General features: G+C 41.6%; 1 protein-coding gene across 1 annotated transcript; it reads right to left on the reverse strand.

Annotated features, from left to right (window-relative positions):
- Positions 1 to 8,575: 8,575 nt before the first annotated feature.
- On the reverse strand, positions 8,576 to 15,022 carry LOC115937581 (olfactory receptor-like protein OLF4). Its single transcript, XM_081827570.1, is given in 3 exon segments — positions 8,576 to 8,683; positions 13,769 to 14,358; positions 14,361 to 15,022. Coding segments are annotated over 3 exon segments (987 nt in total). The 5' UTR covers positions 14,650 to 15,022.
- Positions 15,023 to 20,588: the final 5,566 nt, after the last annotated feature.

Here is a 20,588-nt window from a genome sequence, read left to right on the forward strand (position 1 = left end):
TCGCCTTCTTTTTTTTTTTGTATTCTAAACACGAACAATGGGATCATATAATTTCTGGTTCAACCATTTCTGCTCATCTCTTTAAACCTAGCACATTGGTGCAGACCAGTAGTAAGGGGTGGGACACTGGCCAGCCCTGTCTCTCCAGGTCTGCAGTGTGATGGAGCTGCCCCAGAGCTAGACACATGCCTCTGGGGGGGAGCAGCCGGGGGCGGGGGGGACCTAAAGCACCATGATAAAGTTCCGAAGCAGACACCTGGAAGAACAGCAGGGTTAAATGATGTGAAAACAAATATGACATAGTCAAAGACTAGATGCACTTGACAAGAAAGGACCTCTCCCCTCTGGGAGTGCAGAGGTCTTGTCGGTAAAGCTGAGATGAGCAATGGCAGGTGCGGGTGGTAGGACACTAAGGAAAGAGCCGCTTTCACATTTGGGATTTTATGGCTAACCTACCTGAGGAAACTGGACAGGACCACATAAGTCTAAGATAAATAATGTCTTCTTCTACATTAGGAAGAAGCAACCCACACACAGCTTGACTTGAAAACTCCTAGCCATCCCCACCTACCTGGGTGGTTTGGGAAGCAACTCTGTCCCCATGGCAGGTCATAGGACTTCCGACAAGGGTCAGAGGACACAGGGTAGATATTACCATCCAAACTCCCATAGCCTTACCCTTGACCACCCCACAGGATGAAAGCAGTTCTAGCCACAGCCTCAGCCAAACCCAAGATTCCATACTGGCCCCATGTCCTTGGCCCCAAGAATACAACTGCAATGCAAGTTTCTGTCTGATTTTCAAAAAACTAGAAGAGGAACACATGTATCTGTGCTCCTGCTAGCCACGAGAAGGAAAGGCAGGACCCTTAAGAAAATGGGCATTTTCTGCTAAGTTTGAATGTTCTTGATAACTTTGCCCCAAGGTCCCACAAGACAAAACTCTGCATTTTAGTAAGGAGTCCAGCTCAGTCACAGAGGTGGGGCATCGTGCCCTAGGTTTGCTCTTGCTCACCCTGCCACAGCCCCTTTTCAGGGCAGAAATCTAGGTTAGGCCAGCCAGCAGGGCATGTGGTTTTGCGATTGCTACTATGTCCCTTCATGAGTGTTCCTGTAGAATCATCATTCCTGTGCCAGGAAGAGGCAGCGCGTGACCTCACAGTGGTCAAAACTGACAACTCGGGGTCCCCTTCAGACTGGATCCCACCCCCGCATCCGGCAAGCGTTATCTCGAAGAGGGAAAAAAATGATAGCATGAAAAGTACTGAAGGACCTCTTCCCCAACGGGGTTGGTGGGAAACATGCTGGGGCTATCTATCTCACAGAAAGTCAGAACAAACAGGAAAATCCCGTGAGACGAGGTGCATCAAGGCTTTCTTGTCGGTGATCGTTCCCAGCACTGGCAAAACTGCAGGCCAATAGGCAGCTCGTAGACTGGCGCAGAGGGGAGTGGGGGGAGAGTACTGGTACCTACTCCCGAGAGCGTAATTTATCAGAACATATGCAGGGAGGATGCTATTGTTTCTCTGTCCCAAATCCTCCCTTCCTCTGTTAACAGCTCAGTCCCTCTGCTGTGACCATTCTCCTTCAAGTTCTCCCTCACTCCACTCACCAGGTTTTCTACAAAAACTTTCCATGACCACACACTGCTAAATAATTCCGGTGAGCCCTTCTGTGGGAATTTGGACTGTGGTCTATACAAAAGGCATATATTTCCTTGGAGAGCTAACTTGGAAAGATGTAAAGCTGCACAACTAGTCCTAGTATGTCGCCCCAGCATTAACTAAGAGGAAGAATAAACCAATTACATTAAAAAAAACAAAACGTGGGTGCCTGGGTGGCTCAGTTGGTTAAGCGACTGCCTTCGGCTCAGGTCATGATCCTGGAGTCCCTGGATCGAGTCCCGCATCGGGGTCCCTGCTCGGCAGGGAGTCTCCTTCTCCCCCTGACCCTACCCCCCTCATGTGCTCTCTCTCATTCACTCTCTCTCAAATAAATAAATAAAATCTTTAAAAAAAAACAAAATGAAAAGAGATACAGAGTCCTGGAGACCTTTATGTTCTGGATCCACTTATTCCTAAGGCCCAGTCCCTATGTCCTGTATCCCTTTTAAGGCACTTACTACTGAAATTCTGTCACTTGGGAACAAAATATATATTGTTCAATGACAAAAGCAAAATAACGTGATCCAATTTTGTTTAAAAAAAATGCATCTATGTATGTGTTGAGGAAAATATGGAAGCATCTAGAGTGAAGTTTCAATAGTAACTATTTCTAGATGGTGCATCTCAGGAGCAGTTCTCTGAATTTTCTAAATTTTGCCCAGTGACCATGTATTTATTACTTGTATAACAAAAAGCTAGCAGCAGAGATTTTGTTAGCTTTTTACATTTTTATTTTTCTCAAAGAGGTACACATGTACAAAGTTTAGATATTTAAAGCTTTTATTTTTTTAAAGATTTTATTTATTTATTTGACAGAGAGAGAGAACAAGCAGGGGGAGCAGCAGACAGAGGGAGAAGCAGACTCCCCACTGAGCAGGGAGCCCGATGCAGGACTCGATCCCAGGACCATGAGATCATGACCCGAGCTAAAGGCAGTCACTTAACCAACAGAGCCACCCAGGCGCCCCTAGATATTTAAAGCTTTTAATGAAAAACAGTAGTGCTCTGCCCCATCCCCAATTTCTATTCCAACAGTGGCATCCATGTCTAAAGCAATCAAAAAGATTATTTGGAGAAAAACATGGGTTATTGGAAATAGGTCTTTGGAAATGCAGTTTGGGAATGTTCTGTGAGTCAGATCAGGGCATCCTTGCTATAAACGTAACCATTAGTTAGGGCAAAAGCCTGATGACTCCTCAAAAGGCAGGGCTGAATTCAGACATTGGCTCTCCCCACTCCCATAGAGGACCCCTTGAATCCCTGTAGGCAGAGGGAACTAGGAGGAGGGTGGGTGGGGACACTGCAGAAGCCTCTCTGTCCCTCTCTGTCTGAGGCCCAATATGGACCCTGCTGTGACCATCCTACCTCCCAAGGAAAGAAGCTTCAAACACGTTCTTGACAGAAAGTTGCTGCTGAAAACTCTTTGTCATGTCCCCCCCGAAATCCCCCCTACTTTGTGAACCCATTTCATCTCGAGTTTTTCTCTGGGGAAACCAATAACAGTTGCATTTCCATCCAGCCCCACCCCCCATATTTTTAGTTCTTTCGCCCTCCAAGGCTAATAAGTAGGTCTCATATACTTACAGACTTTTCAACTAAAATATTAGGAATTCTTGTTCTCTTCATAGGAAAATATATTGTTCTAAATAAAAAGTACATTCATGAGAGCACACTTAGAAAATACAGGAGCGTGTGTGTCCACAGCCCAAACTTCCAGATAATTCCACGGCTTGTCTCAGCGGGCCATGCCCAAGTAGTTTCTACCCCCAAAATGTAAATCCTTCCATGGGCTTTTTCTGTTAGCAAAGATGCAAAGTCATTTCTGTTTTCTTACAGTTCTTGGGGGGAAAAAAAATCAATGTGAGAGAAATCACTTTATATATCTTGAATGTTGACCTTTAAGATTTCTCATGTTAGCCTGAGTAGCTCACATTTTACTATGGTCATTTTGGAGCGGCTGTTTTGAACCCTGTCATTGTTTGGACATTTACACCATTTCGTGACTCTTTAAGAACAAACCATTAAATAAATGTTCAACTTTTCCTTATTACCAAGTTACGACACTCACCCCTCCCTGAGCCTCATCCTACCCCATCCCTGAACTTTCTCCAATCCCAGACTTCTATCCACCCCTATGGGGTCATTCGGGGAAGAGGGATGCAATGAAGGTGATAAAAGCAGGTTACTTGGTAACTTATTCTTTTATAAAAAAAAAAAAATGCTAAAGGTTCAAGGCTCCTCATTCTGTTCTCATTGGAATGTATCAGTGGCCACATCACAATGGTTTTTCAAAATATTCCTTCAGTCAACACACCCAAAAGTGAAATTAGGGCCCAGGGCCCCAGAAGATCCCTGAAGGAAGAAGTCCCAATGTTGTTTGACAGCAACTGAAATCTGCATAGTGGTATCCCCTAAGGGAATTTGCACACTTTTTTCCCTTTATTTTTTAGGTTTTGTGGAGAGAAACTACTGGTCAGAAGAATTCTACCCAGTGACCTAAGCTCATAGTGATGTCCTTGTTACGGCCTGACCCTGCCTGACTCAGCTGTTGAGCAAATGTGATGGTCCTCATGACTTCTGTCCCTCCCATCCTCCCTCCGCTTCCACATCCTCTTCCCGAACCAGCAACTGCGGACACCTTAGAGAACTGGAAAAATGCCATCCCAGAAAATCAACCACCTGTTGACTGCCTTTCCTGAACTTTAACCCCCCGCACTCAGTAAAGCATGTTAGCCAGAGCGACCCACTGTTCTGCTTGACTTGTCCAAACTGGAATGCCACATAGTGACAAAGGGCATATGCCAAAATAAAACACACTCTACAACAAAGAAAACCTTTCTCCCCTGCCTGTGGCAGGAGACCCGCCCACGCACACACACACACGCACACCAGCACACACACATATCGGGTAGAGAAATAAAGTCCCAAGTTGAGAAGAAAAAGGGAATCCTTTAAAAAAAAAAATAAGCCTCTTGTGTTACAGACATTCCTTTGTCTCCCAGCCTTTCCAAGTGGCAAATGGCACCTTCAGTCATGCTCCGTTGAAGCTCATCAATGTGCTTTATTCATCACCATGGGCATGCATGGGAGGAGTGTGGCGGTGAGACAAGGGGGTGTGAAGGGAGGTGCAAAAGAGCAAAGAGAGAAGGATGGAGAAGAAATTGGAAGAAAAAGAAAGGAACATATTTTTTTTTAATATTTATTTATTTATTTATTTATTTATTTTAGAGAAAGAGAGAATGGGGGTAGGGGCAGAGGGGAATGATAGAGAATCTCAAGCAGGCTCCACATTCAGTGCAGAGCCCAACAGGGGGCTCAATCTCATGACCCTGAAATCATGACCTGAGCCAAAATCAAGAGTCAGACGCTTAACGAGCTGAGCCACCCAGGACCCCCGAAAGGGACGTATTTTTAAATACTGAGAGCAAATACTGTATTCCTGAATTGTAGATCTTCCAAATACATCGCTGCACGTTGGTTTCTACGTCTTCTCAAACTCCCATTCCCAAATTCCAACAACGTAACATGTTTTGACTTGATCCACACAAGTGCTTCTTGGTAGAGAAGGATTTCAGAGAGATCTCCCGGGAAATGGATGGGACGGACTATGGAGAGGCAGACATTTAGATAAGAAAAATCCAGTGTGAAGAGTAAACACTACAAACTGCCATATACGTTACTCGCTTTGGATATTTCTGTTACTTTATTATCTTCCCTCACTTCTCTTCCTCGCTCCCTGCGTCTTCCCCATTGCGTTCCCCTGGCTCCCTAGGGGCCCCTGCCTCAATCCCGCGTGCCCTAACAGGTCATAGTCTGAGCATCGCCCCCAGGGTTCCCACCTAGCCCTCAGCCCTGCAGTGATGTGCTGGAATGTCACCAAGCTTCAAATCCACTGACAGAGTGAAGCTGAGCCAGGAACTCTACCTCTCATCAGCTCAAAGGGGAAGGAGGGCGAATGAGGCTAGATCAGGAAAAGCCAAAATTGTCCTGGAGGTGAGAGCTGAGCTGAGCTGAGCATTGGCTGGGGCCTCTGCAGAGCACCCATTACTCCATGGCCCTCAACAGTGAACACATGACATGTCTCCCAGTGAACACATGAAATGCATCCCTTAGTTTTGCAGTTTGGGTTCTTCATAAGTGACTCTAAAAGCCCACGATGTAGTGATTCATAATTCTTCCCAGACAGGAATTTGTGTTCCCTCCCAGAGGCTGGTGTCTAGAAGTGAGTCATTTAGAAAGTGGGTGAGCCCCAGGGGGCTGCCCTGCATCTGCCCCCTCAGCTTGGGGGTTCTCATTTCTTCCACAGTCTCGTGTAATCCTCACAACAATATAGGTGTCTTTATCACCATTTAAAGATGATGAAATGACAAAACCAGGTACTTGAGATTTAGGTCGTCTTACAGGTTTTGGACAATTCAAGACAGAGTCAGAGCAAAGCGTGTGTTCTGAAATATGTATACAAGGGAAGTAACCCAAACCGGGAACAGATGGTCACTGCCACCAGGCATTGAACTTCACCAGGCGTATCCTCGCGGCCAAGGTCAGGGGGAAATACGGCAAAGTTCAACAAACTCAATAGCTTAACACTTCAATCGTTAATGCTATTGCTTAAAGTATCATATGTATTTGCTTGGTAGAGAGAAATTTGCTGAAAGAAATTCCTTCAAAGAGCCAGGGCACCATCTGAGTTAACCTTTTCTGACTCACTGGAATCTGGCAGGCAAATCCCTCCACCTCATGCTAATACGTCTACACCACCAGAACTTACATTCTCAGATTTATTGAAAAGTACTACTTTTTAGTATTGTTTTCCTTAAAATAATAACAGAATGGTTTTCAATGCACAAAAAAAAAAAAAAAAACGTGTATCTCAATAGAGGGCCAAGAAAAGAAATAGGCCAGTTCACCAATATCCAACATGCCAAATGATTACAAAAATCTCCAAGGAGTATATTCTTATGAATACATTTTTTCTTATAAACATATCTGATAAATATAGTCATGAAACAAAAAAGTAGTAAGTAAATGTAAATGGAGGTCTAAGACTACCAAAAAGCCCAGGGCCTCTACAGATGAACAATACAAAAACAGAATTACTATTCACTTTAAAGTTGCCCAGAAAATAGAAAAAGAGCAAATGTTACCCAGTTCGTTTTATGAAACTAGTGTAATCTTGACTATTTATGAACAATACAAATAAAATTCTATTATTTTCATTTATGACTGTGGGTAATAGTCATAATAGTGATAACTGATAATCCTGGGTAAAATATTAGCTAAGCAAATCTAAAGAGTAATACAACAATAATAATATGTTATCTGTCAATTATATCTCTTCCCTTCCAATTCTTAAACCTCTCCTTCACCCTTCTATGTCATCTGGGACTTCCAGTGCCATGTAGTGGTATGGGGGAGTTTCTTTACTTTGTCCTTTTTCTTAAAAGAAATGCACCAAAGTTTCTCTGTAAAGTATTGTTTGCTGTTGTTTTTAGGTATATAATTTTTACCAAGTTGAAATATAACTTAGTTTATTAAGAGTTGTTTTTAAAGTTATAAATGGTGATGAAATCTACCAAATGCCTTCTCTGCACCTATTGGGATAATCATATAATTTTCCTCTTTTACTGCATTCTGTAGTAAATTATACTGATAGATTTTTTTTAAATGTTGGACTATGCTTGCATTCCTTTGGGGGGAAAATATACCTGTTCATAACATATTATTCCTTCCTGTTCAGTAAGGAACTCCATGGAAACATTAACGAATAGACAACAGATTCACAGAAGTTCTTTGCAAACTATAAAACAAGAATTGCAAGTCAAAACAACTAATATTTATAGTATACAAGAAACCTCACCACGCAGCAATAAAACGAAGAAATTAAAAAGTTGACAAGCCTAAAAAGAGATGTTCAAAGTTGTAATAATTACAGAAGTGCTAATGGAAACAACGGTGAGATATGACTTGACACATAATTAGATTTGCAAAACATTTGGATCTGCATAGAGAAACCCTTGTGTTCTGGAAGGAGTAAAGGCTGAGGAGAGTTCTGGCAAGTCTCAGTAAAAGCGATACGACCATACCTGATGATTCAGAGTTTCCACTCCTAGGTATAGATCCTAAAGAAATTCCCACCCAGGTCTGTAAAAGCACATGTTCAAGGGTATTATTATTGCAATGGTACTTGGGTAGAGGCGGAGGGGAGTTGGCTGCAGCCTGGTACCCATCACTGGGAGCGAGGCTGGGTGAAATGTGGAGCAGCTACACCACAGGGTAGAAACACTGGTCAAGGTGTGCTGGTAATAATTTGAATGGCTTTATACTGGAATCCTGAGTGAGCCAGTAAGAAACGGAATGAGATCTATAACACACTATCGTTTGGGTAAGTGAAAAATACATATGCACAAAACAACAGCCATGCTACAGGAACACATAAAAGCAAAAAGGCACAAATTAAGCTCATTTTAATGCTTGCCTAGGATGGCGTGGGGGAAGATGAGAAGAGGAAGTGGGAATAAAATGAAAGAGGGAGAGAAAGAGAGGCTTCGGGCTAATTCAATGACAATGTTTAATAACTTGAGAATCCCATGATCCTATTATTTCCAAAGAAGGGGAGGAGAGAATATATTCATGAAGAAACATTAATATACTCTTGAAAATAAAGATTCCTTACAGTCTTTTATCAATGAATGAGCCCACTACCACACCCAAGCTCCCCTCAACATCCCCATTTATCTTCCACCTACCCCTACCCCATGGTATCCAAGTGCAGCAGCAGGAGCTGGGGTAAGAGCACATTTAACATCCCTTAAAACAAAGTTATGAAAGTAGGTCACCCAAAAATGAATATTTTAAAACAAATAAATGTGGTGCACTGATCAATTGATGAACGGCTTTCAGGAAATTGATTTTTAGAAAGTTGACATAGAGTCATTAGGAAAACCTAGGTTCTGATTCTCTATAAGCAACTTCCCATAACACGTTGGAACAATGCCATGTTCCTGGTGCCAGTTCTGTATCTACAAAATTGGGGAAAGCTGGAAATGGAGAAAAAAAATCAATTTTATAAGCCAATGAATATTCAGTAGACCCAAAAGCCAAAGAATTAAATGGTGTAGTTTCCAATCTAACATGTTCCTTCATGCAAGGGCAGCAATATTCCTTCAACAGTACTAGACACCTACTATGCGCTAGGTACTGTGGTAGGAATACACACAGATTTCAACTTTTGACATAAAATCTACTCCTAGGACCAAAACTTTCAAAGACTATATATCTTATAAGCAACCAAAGTATAGCATCAATGAGGAAATACTACATAAAATAAGATAAATATGTCTATAATTACTAATGATATAAATATGTTTATAATTTATTCATGCATATTTGGTAGGCAAAAAATTGCCGGAAACATTAAGACAAATAGCACATGATTTGCTTTGTTTCTTTTCTCCTTCTATTGAAGTAAACCCTGCCCCCCACACACACACTGCAAAGAAAAAGCTTTAAAAGGTCTTCAAGTAAAAGTTTTGCCTTTAAATCTGCATCCTATTCCAAATATAACAGTCTTCCTTTTATATCCTCTCCATAGACAAAGATCTTTACAATATTTTAAGCAATTATAAATATAGATTTTTTTTTAAGATTTTATTTATTTACTTGACAGAGAGAGACATAGCGAGAGAGGGAACACAAGCAGGGGGAGTGGGAGAGGGAGAAGCAGGCTTCCCGTGGAGGAGGGAGCCCGATGTGGGGCTCGATCCCAGGACCCTGAGATCATGACCTGAGCCGAAGGCAGACGCTTAACGACGGAGCCACCCAGGCGCCCCATAAATATAGATTCTTAACATTCAATAGAAGCAACAATATTTCAGAATGCTAGGCTGGAAGCATCCACATAGGAATGGAGTTTCTGTTGCTTCTCTCCTGAAGATCAGGGGAACTTTGTCTCAGTGACTATCGCCACCCACAATTGTCCTGGCATGTTCTCTCTGCCAGGTATTTCTCAGAGTTCCCAGAAGAGTTTGGTCGTGTTGTTTCTAAATTTTCTCTTAGGTATTACATCATTTGTAGAACCAAATCTTTAACTGGGAAACTACCATGTAATGGAAGTGAAGGAGGGCAGTGGGAGGAATGAGGGTCTCAGTCCCACCAGCCAAGCACCACCTTCCTTCCCATCCTTCTCTCTCTGGTCTCATCACATGTGGAACCACCAGCACATCACAAACACCAGCTTGAAAACCAATGATCCTGGGGTGACTGGGTGGCTCTGTCGTTAAGCGTCTGCCTTCAGCTCAGGTCATGATCCCAGGGTCCTGGGATGGAGCCCCGCATCGGGCTCCCTGCTCAATGGGAAGCCTGCTTCTCCCTCTCCCACTCCCCCTGCTTGTGTTCCCTCTCTCGCTGTGTCTCTTTCTGTCAAATAAATAAATAAAATCTTTAAAAAAAAAAAAAAAAGAAAAGAAAACCAATGATCCTGTCTGCTTCCAAGATTTTATAGAAAAGAAAATGAGACCTGGTAAAGGGGAATATGACCAAGGTCAGATGCCTGCTGAGGTAAGTCTTTTTTGGACAGTGGAATTATTATTGACAAGGTAACAGTGGAGCTAAAATTCACACCCAGATCTTCTATTTCCAGTTTCTTCTCCCTCGCTGGCCATCTTAGCTTACGTGTCTATTGTAAAGCAGTGGTTAAGAGCATGCGGGCAGAAATCGAGTTTCTTGGATTACCACTCTGGCTCTGTCACTTATCAGCAGTGTGATTTGGATGAATTAGTCAACCAGTAGATGCCACAAGGCGATAAAATGAATAATGATATCCACCTCATAGAAGTCTCATAAATATTAAATAAGATGAACTCTGTAAAGCACTTAAAACAGGTCTTGGTGTCTAATACACTTTCATTAATTATTGGTTATTATAACCTGAAGAAAAATGACTAAAGGTGTTAATGTATGATAAGTGCTAGCTTTGTCAGGAAACACTTAATTTGATCATATGCTACAGGCAAAGACAATGAAAATACTCTATCCACTTCGCCGAACATAGAGAAAATTACTGTGGATGCTGAAGGTTTCTGCTATTGCTCAAATGTGCCACCAGATGACAGCAGTTGATAATAGGAAAGATGGTTCAGACAACGAGTTGATTAATGCTTCCTCCATTTGCAGCATCAGTAAGAACATCCCTTCACGCCTCATTATACACATAACGTTTGTAAAGCTTTGTCAAAGAGCTGTCAAATTTCCTTTCTTCTCTAGAACTTCTATTCTAAAATGTATGCTGACAACAAAGGTTTAAACAGAACACAATCTAATTATATTCATATAGTTACTACTCAGCATTTTGAGGGAATAATGCTCATAAATATTTAGAAACTATAGAATTTACATTGAACTGGATTTTCACAGTGAATAAGCTATGTCCAAGCCAATAAAAGCAGTTGTTCACAAAATTAGATTCCAAGAATCAGGGGAAAAAAGCACAGATTCCAGCCCTGTTTGACTTTTAATTGAAGCATTGAAGGGTTCTGTAGAACAGAGGGTTGTAGGAGTCTGATTAAACCCGAAGAACCGAGTGAATCCAGATCTTGCTCCGTCCTCCCAGCCTAAATCATGCTGCCTGTGGCTACCTGCAGACCTCAAGAGAGTAAGAGAGAAGGGGCCTGGGGTATTGCTTCCGAGAGCTGGCATACAAATGAGCCTCCTGAGTCCTTGGGCCAGACAGGAGGAATTTTAGCCTACCAGGTCCAAGGTTCCACGGGAGGACCCCACTCATGGAGAACACCAGCCCATCCATTGAGAGTATGAGCTCAGAGTCAGACAAGTTGGGCTCAAATTCTGGCTTTTGCCATTTGCTCTCTGGCTGTCTTTATAAAATCTATTTCACCTACCTAAGCCTTCATTTCCTGATTTATGAAATGGAAATGATAGCACCTTTACTCAAAAACATATAACAGGATTATGTGAACTTCAATTAGTGAGCAGTCAATAAATGTTAGCTACTACTCGTATTATTTTTATCATCACCCAGATATTATACGCCAGGCTCTGAGGATACCGTGTAGAACAAAATAGAGATATACCTTCACAGGTCAGATACAGACAGGCAAATAAATACATACTGAGTGTTATAAAAGGGAGAGAATAGGGTTCTATGGGAGCCAGTGGAGGGCGGTTAAACCCAATCTGAGAAGCAAGAGGAGGCTTCCCTTGGAGAAGTAAAATCTCCACTGGGAACTAAAAGATGAAAATCTTTATCCAGGTGGAGTGCCTGCAACAGAAGGAACAGCACTTGCTAAGCCCTGGATTTCAGAGATTGCATTTAGCTTATGGTTAATAATAATGATAGCTAACACTTCCCGAGAGCTTAGTATGTGCCAAGCACACTCGTAAGTACTTTACCTGTATAGATGCATTTGCTCTTCATAATAACCCCTGTGCAGGACTATTGCAATCCCCATTTTGCAGATGAAAAGACTGAGGCAGAAGACCAATTAGGTCACATGCCCGAGGGCATATATCCAGGAAGTGGCATAGCCAGGACGTGGCTCCAGAAACTTGACTTTGAAGGAACTACTAGGTTCTATTGTTTGGGAAGAACAAGCTAAAATGGAGTACTCTCTACCGTAAGTTTGGAGAAACCCCAAAAAGACCAACACAAACTAAAATACAGATCTCCAACCCCATCCAAGAGCACTCAAGAATCAATGTTATCTCTCTGAAGATGTCCCTGGACATCTACAGATCAGACCAGCCCCAAAAGAAACAGCAAGAGCCATTTGTTACCACGAGGGCCTCTCACAAGCAGCTCTCGAAAGCTATGCTCTCTAGTACAGCAGCCACTAGCTATGCATGGCTACTGAGTACTCGAAACGTGGCTAATGGGAGCCAGGGGCGGAATTTTACGTTCTCCTTAATTTTAATATTAAAATTAAAATTTTGAACTTGAAGCAATGTAAAATATTTCCCTGTTAAACACCAATTTAGTGTTCTGGTAGAACTGCATTTCCCTTTCACTGCTGCATCGCCTAAGACTTTGTACAGTAGTATGTGTGTTGGCAAATACTGTCTTTTCTAATTCCTTGTTAATTAATTTTTATATTATTGCAGGTTGAAATGATAATGTTTTAGATGTACTGGATTTAATAAGATACATTTAAAATTCATGTCACCTATTTCTTTTTACTTTAACAACATTTTTAAATTACACATGTGGCTCACATGTTCTCTCTATTGAACAGGGCTGGTCTAAAGGACCCCTGGAGGTTCTATTCAGAGTCACCATCCCATCGTCAGGGAAGGGTCTGAGATGGAGGATCTGGACCCTCACACTCCAGGTGCTACACCTTTGTGGTTTGAATGTGTGAGTTGCTTGAGCTTGAATTAGAACAAGTCACAAAAATCAGCTTAAAATTTCTTAGCACAACTGGTTAAACCCATGTGTTTCAGTAAAAAGAGCACTGACTAGGGAGTCAGACAGCAGGAAGCTCATAAACTAGCCTTAGGCTTCACCAAATTCTTTTTTTTTTTTAAGATTTTATTTATTTATTTGACAGAGAGAATGCATAAGCAGGGGGGCAGGGGCAGAGGGAGAGGGAGAAGCAGACTCCCCCATGAGGCCAGAGCCCATGTGGGGCTTGATCCCAGGATCCTGAGATCATGACCTGAGCTGAAGTCAGGCACTTAACCGACTGAGCCACCCAGGTGCTCCCACCAAATTCTTTTTTTTAATACTCACTACGATGTATTTTATTTAAGAATAAATCATTTTTAACAGATCCATGTCGTCCTTTGAATAAGTGAGAATTTCCAAATATTTCACATCCGAGGTTAGGAATACCATTGAAGTAGGAAAATGACAAAGGGAAAGTCTCTTGCATATCAGAGATATCACAAAGCTTAGTAAAGTAAGTTACATAAATTATACAGAGAGGGCAAAAAAAATAGAAATTCCCAGAAAAAATAGAAGAGGCATGTTCCACTTCAAGAATCTGATCAAAAAATGTCAACACTTGGCTCAGGCTGTGGGCTCTGCAATCCTGTGCAGTTTTTCATCCCCAGAACAGTTGGCCTTTTAGATCTACCCTCCCAGAGAATCTCACCAGAGCCTCCTTTATGTCTTTGTTCCTTAGGCCGTATATGAAGGGGTTCAGCATGGCCATGGTCACAGCATACATCACCGAGGCTACTGCACTTGAGTGGGAGCTCTGGGTAGCAGCAGAGCTAAGGTACACCCCTAGACTCACACAATAAAATAAGGAGACAACTGAGAGATCAAACACACAGGTGGAAAATGCTTTATACTTGCCCTGAGCTGATGATATTCCACGTATGGAGAAAACTATCTTAGAGTAAGAGTAAAGGATCCCATCAAAGGGACCAACAACCAGCAACATAGTTGCAAAATATATCACCATGTTATTGAGAAAAGTGTCAGACCATGTAAGTTGTATCATCTGATTGAATGCACAGAAAAAGTGGGGGATTTCCAAGACTATAGAGAAGGACAACTGCAACTCCAATGATCTTTGTAACAAGGAATGCAAGACACTCAGGACCCAGGATACAAGAACCAGCAGTCCCCCGAGCCGAGGGTCCATGATGACCATGTAGTTCAGGGGGTAACAGATGGCCACAAAGTGGTCATAAGCCGTCACAGTCAGAAGGAAGTTGTCTAATTCTGCAAAGAGTATGTAAAATACATCTGGCTGAGGCAGCCTTCATAAGTGATCACTTTGCTCTGACTCTGGATGTTCCACAGCATCTTGGGGATGGTGGTGGAGGGGAAACAAAGGCCTACAAAGGACAGGTTGGAGAGGAAGAAACACATGGGCATTTGGAGGTGGGAGTCAGAGCTGACGGCCAGGATGATGAGTAGGTTTCCAAACACAGTGATCAGGTACATGGAGAGGAAAAGCCCAAATATGAGGGGCTGCACTTCTGGTTCCTCTGAAAATCCCTGTATAGTTTCCTGGGCCCACATGGTGGAGGTGACTTTCCCATAAGGATTGTAGAAATAGTACCCAGAAATTCCTATTCATAGCTTCCCACCACCAAATTCTTTAAACTCCTCATACCTGCTTCCTCATTCCAGGTGGGCTAGATGCTTACTAAGATCGGCTGACATTGTAATCTTTCATGATTAAACCAAGTTATCAGAATCCATCCTGCTCCAGGTCAGAGAAAAACCAGTCTCCAGTCACAAACTCAGCCAGATAACATTTTGGAGATGCGCTTGGCAGTGGAGGAGGAGAGCATGGACAGAAAGTGGGAAGACCAGCACAAGGTCTTCACTCAGAGGGGGGACAAGGTATGCACACCCATCCACTTGGGTGCTCACACAGCTCTCTCCTGAAACATTATCTAACCATGCACAGATATTAACCTAACCCCCAGCCAAAGACCCACTGAAAAGATGACACTTGAAACCATTCATTCATCCACCCAGCAAATATTTTGTGTCTATATACCGTCCACAGGCACATGATAGGTATTAGGGATAGGATGTTAATAAGACTGAAAAAAATGCCTGCCCTCGGGGAACTTAAATTCTGGCAGAAGAGACATTTAAGAAAGTGCTGCACAGATAATTATTTAATTTAGTACAAAGTAGGAAAAAGAAACACTAGATGTAAAGAAGGCTTAGAACAGGATCACCTACCTTGTCTAGGTGATATTTTTGACATGCTTGACAAGCCAGTGCAGCTTAGTGGTGAAGAAATAAGACTCTGGGTGCAGTTTGTTGGGTTCAACACCCAATCATGCAGTCAACCAGTGGTGTAATTCCTAATCACATTGTTCAGCCACTCTATTCTTTATTTTTCTCACCTGAAAAATAGGGATGATCATAGTAATACTATCTACCCATGAGAGTGGTTGGAAGGAGTTAATGGGTCAACATAGGACACTAGTGGGTCAATTAGAACACCCTTGGCAAGTAGTAAGCACTATAAGCCAGGGGTTTGCTAACATTGGAGATTCCAATCGACTTTGGAGATCTCTGAGATATCCATTTGCATCTGAGCCCATTTTAGAGACTTTCTTTATTCACAGCGAAGAGAGGAAGATTGTCTCTGAGGCCTGAGCCAGTCGCCCACATACAAATTACAAATGCTAGCCTGCCTCCAAACAGCGCCAGGTGTCAGCATAGAAACAATTCCTTCCATAAATTTCTGGCCCCAGAAAAGCAGCTGATAATGCGCGGAAGAGCAAAAATCAGGGCTAATAAATATTAGAAAAATTTTCCATGTATACCAGTCTTCAAGGAAATGTAAATCATACAACTAAATGCAATTCGTTCTGTATCAGTTAGCAAGATATGTACTGTTATTAATATCAGCGCTTTTTTTCTTTTAGTGTGATGGCTTATGATAACAGTGTCAGTAAGGATTCAGTTCAATCCATTCATTTCGTTCACTAAATTAAATAATGTGTACTTTCCTTGCTAGTAGTAATAGAAATTGGAATCCAGGTTTGCAGAAAGTAACCTGATAATATCTAACATGATTTCCAAAAATGTTCATACCCTATCAACTGCACTTTTAGAGTCCTAAGAAAATAATCTAAAGTGGAGACAAAGATTTATATGCAGAGATGTCCATCCTGCTATTATAGCAGAATACTAGAAATAGTCTAATTACCCAATAATATGGAAACATTAAACAAATGATGGTATATCCACAAAAAGAAATTTTAGGCACCCATTAAAAATATTCATGAAGATTTTTAATCACATGGGGAAATATATATCATACAATTTTAAATTTTTTTAAATGTCAGATATAAAATTGTATATCCAGGCTAATTTCAGCCACATATGATGATAGACAGAGAGAGACGTGAATGCTGTGATGCTTTTAGGGGCTGATGGGATAATTGGTGAATTTTTTGTTCACATGAATATTTTTCCGCTAGTTCCTGTTTTTCAAGATGTGCATAGAAGTATTATTTGCTTTAATGTTCTTCCAACCTAGGAACAATAGGTATAGGCATGTGACTGGAGATTTTCAGGATTGTAATCAGAGCCAAATTTGAAAGAGTAGCTACAGGTCATGGAGCGCCTAATTCAAGCCTGCAACCCCAGGATTTAGGAATACAAAAGACGGGTCTCTGAGCACACCATGGAGTAGGATAATTTATCCTTTGCCCTTTCATATTTTTTTTAATTTCTTTATTTGACAGAGAGATACACAGCGAGAGAGGGAACACAAGCAGGGGGAGTGGGAGAGGGAGAAGCAGGCTTCCCGCTGAGCAGGGAGCCCGATGCGGGGCTCAATCCCAGGACTCCGGGATCATGATCTGAGCCGAAAGCAGATGCTTAACAACTGAGTCACCCAGGTGCCCCTATCCTTTGCCCTTTCAATCTTGTCTCTGCACCCTTCCCTCATCCTACCCTTACTCCCAAACTTTCTCTCCTGGTTTCCTACGTGCCCTTGGAGTATCAGGAAAGGTTCTTTGAAAGTAGTGCCCACCACCATGTGTTTAATTTAACATCACTTGTTTTAATAAAAAGAGTTTCAGAGAATGGGCAAACCTTATAGGCAAAGGAATTTACCTCCAATAGTGGCATCCCAAGCACTACTGTGACTGCCTGGTGACAGAAATGTGACGACCAGATCATGTTTCAAAGATGTGCCTTCAGTCTCCCTAAATGCAAATGTAACCCCGGGCTGTGGTGTCTGAAGCTTTACACATTTTGACTCCTTTCCCTGAGAGCTTGTTTGGAGGTTCTAGCAGGGGAGTGCTGTTACTCATATATCCTTGACCGAAGAATGGTCCTCCTCTATCGGGGAAGGTCTTCCTTTCCATATGGACACTTTCCCTGTGGACAACAAGAAGGTTTCACTTGCCCACATGGATTTTCAGTCTCAACTCTGATCCTGAAGACTCACCCGAATGTGGAGTGAATCTCACAAAAGAAAACCCAACTGTATTGGTTTTCCTCAATCCTCACCCCCACTTTAGGCTCCTTCTTACAGCTTCACACCTAAGATCCGAGTATCTAATCAAACAACTCTGCAACAAAATTTTCATTCATCAGCAGCTACATGAGAGCAACAAAGATGGGTGTGGCTTTCCAAGAGGGCCCCCGCATCTCAGAAGATTCTTTTTATTATGGAAGCATGTATTCTGATGACTGTGAATGCCACAGTTAAACCCAGCCTCTAGGGCCAGGCAGTCCTTGGCTCAGTTGCCTGAAGAACATACAAGAGTACCCCCAGCTTCCTAATGTGTTATAGGCAAGAAAGAGGTTTGTTTTTTCCGGGGTTGTGGTAAAACGCTGGTACTCTGCCAGATCTTACATCAAAGACATCTGAAGAACAAAGCTCACAATTACATCTATTTCTATAAAAGATTCTTAAAATTTTGGACAAAATATTGTATCTTCTGACCATTTTTCCTTTCCATTTGTATTAATTGATATTAAATAAATATTTTAATTTCTATTAGAGATGGATCACAAAATCTTTATTGTTCTAACAGGGAAAAGTTAATTTCGGTTAAATTCCATTCCTCCTTATATTTCCAGCATTTATCTTTGATGTGTTTTCCAAGCTGTCTTTTTAATTGCTATTTTGTTGGAAACATAAATTCAGAATCATTAGATTATTATTCAATATATCTTTCCCATTACATGCTGTTTTTCTTATATTCACAAGTCTTGAAAGCTTTTAAACTATCTGCTAACTTTTCATCAATGTATATCTTTTTATTTCACGTAGGGATTGAATTGTCAAATTTTTAACTTTGGTCGGAAAATCTTTTTGTAGGGAAATTACAATCCTTTTACCTCTCTCATTCTGTCAGTTTGTCATTATTGAGCTATGAGCTCTTTCATTTGCATAGTTTCTGTAAGTAAACTTGAAACTTTATTTTCTTAGAAAATAGGTCATAAAATCATCTTAACTGATCCAGCTATTTCACTAACCTTCAAAGACTGACTGCTGTTGTAATCCGGTGGTTTAAATTATAGTATTAACCTATTTTGTTAACTCAGCAACATTTGCTCTTCCTGCTAGGAGATATAAACCATGGATCCGTCTTCCGTTAATAATTTTAATAATGCCTCTTAACAAAGAAACTTTATATACTTCTCCTTGCCCTTATTTAGACTTGATTGCCTGAAACCTGTTAGCCATTCTCCTCTTATACCTTATAGTTCTAACACAGGATCTAATTTACCAAAGAATTCCACTTAGTCGGTTTGGATTCATTTATTTCTGAACTATCTCTTTTCAAAAAAAAAAAAAAAAGGCCTTACTCTTTTATGATATTTACTAGATGGGGTATTTAGAATACATTGTTTCAGTTATATTATTTTAAGTATATTCTTTTTTAAAAAAAGATTTTATTTATTTATTTATTTGACAGAGAGAGAGCACAAGCAGGGGGAGTGGCAGACAGAGGGAGAAGGAGAAGCAGACTCCCCACTGAGCAAGGAGCCCAGTCAGAGACTCCATCCCAGGACCCTGGGATCATGACCTGAGCCAATGGCAGATGCTTAACCGACTGAGCCACCCAGGCACCAGTTAAGCATATTCTTTCTACACTTAAATATTACCAACTCAATTCTTCTTATATCCAGTATTTTTAAAGGTTTTTTGTTTGTTTGTTTTTATTCATTTGAGAGAGAGAGTGAGAGCACAAGCAGGGGGAGGGGCAGAGGGAGAAGCAGACTCTCCACCTATTAGGGAGCTCAACTCGGGGTTGGATCCCAGGACCCTGGGATAGTGACCTGAGCCGAAGGCAGACACTTAACTGACTGAGCCACCCAGGTGCCCCAGTATCCAGTATTTTTAAATGCCTATAATGATGTTATCATATTACCATCTATTAGGACTTAATCAACTATAGATGCAGAACCATGATTTAGGAAGCTTGCATACTTCATGTCAAATAGCATAGATAGTAGAAGAGCCAGGATTTGACCCAGGTTCTGACTCCAACAGTGCTGTAAGAACTTAGGGTATTACTGGGGAAAATAAACCACACACAAATAAATATCAAATCATTTGTTTTTTGGTTTTTTTTTTAGTAAGTGATACACACAATGTGTGTCCTCAATTGGACTATGTGGTGAGGGTTTATTTTGTACAAGCTCCCCAATCTATTTGATGGTGAAGAACCACTGTTCTAGGAAGACAGAGCGAGAGATTTGTCAGAGGCTCAGTAAGGAGTTATAGCCTCATGGATTTGAATATGACGGAAGGCCAGTTAGGCTATGGGTGGGTATCTGGGGGTGGGAAAGCTATAAGTGAAGGCCATACACGGAGGGGAGCTGCAGGAAGAGGGCTCTCCTCCTAACTGCACCACATGTTTCCCATTGCCTGGTTACGATAGTACCTTTCATCCACCCCACTAAACCCTATGGCTTTCCTAAGTTTCCTGTCCTTCAACACAGCTTAGAGTCACATCTTCAAAATATCTTTACCAAACACTAGAAGGAGAAACTACAATAAACACAATGAACACAAAGTAAACATGTTGAACATAGAAGATAACAGGAAACTTAGATAGCTAAACTCAAGTCACAAATCTCTTAATTGACAGAATGTTCTACATACGTAGAGGTCACTGTTCTTCTTTCCACCTAAAAGGATACTCCCACCTGAAACCATTCTGGTGGCCCTGTTAAAAAGGATCTCAGTGCTTTCCACAATTCAGTTCTTAATCTTTCGTGCATGTTCCACGGGGCCCCTGCTTCCTCCAACCAGAATTTCCATCTTATCTCCAAAATCAGTGCTCTGAAACAGCCCAAACTGTGGTTGCCTAATCTCTGACTTCTGTAACTGAGAAAAGCCCTTTTCCAATCTGAGCCTAAATCTTGGGCACTCTGACACTCAGGAGGTTCTAGGATCATTTTTGTATAGATTTCTCCTGGCCGTTGCTAATGACTGGTTCAGCCTTTAGTGACGCTTGGTT

This window comes from Leptonychotes weddellii, chromosome 8, assembly GCF_054177405.1.
Source record: "Leptonychotes weddellii isolate Sample4059 chromosome 8, ASM5417740v2, whole genome shotgun sequence".
NCBI classification, from domain to species: Eukaryota; Metazoa; Chordata; class Mammalia; order Carnivora; family Phocidae; genus Leptonychotes; species Leptonychotes weddellii.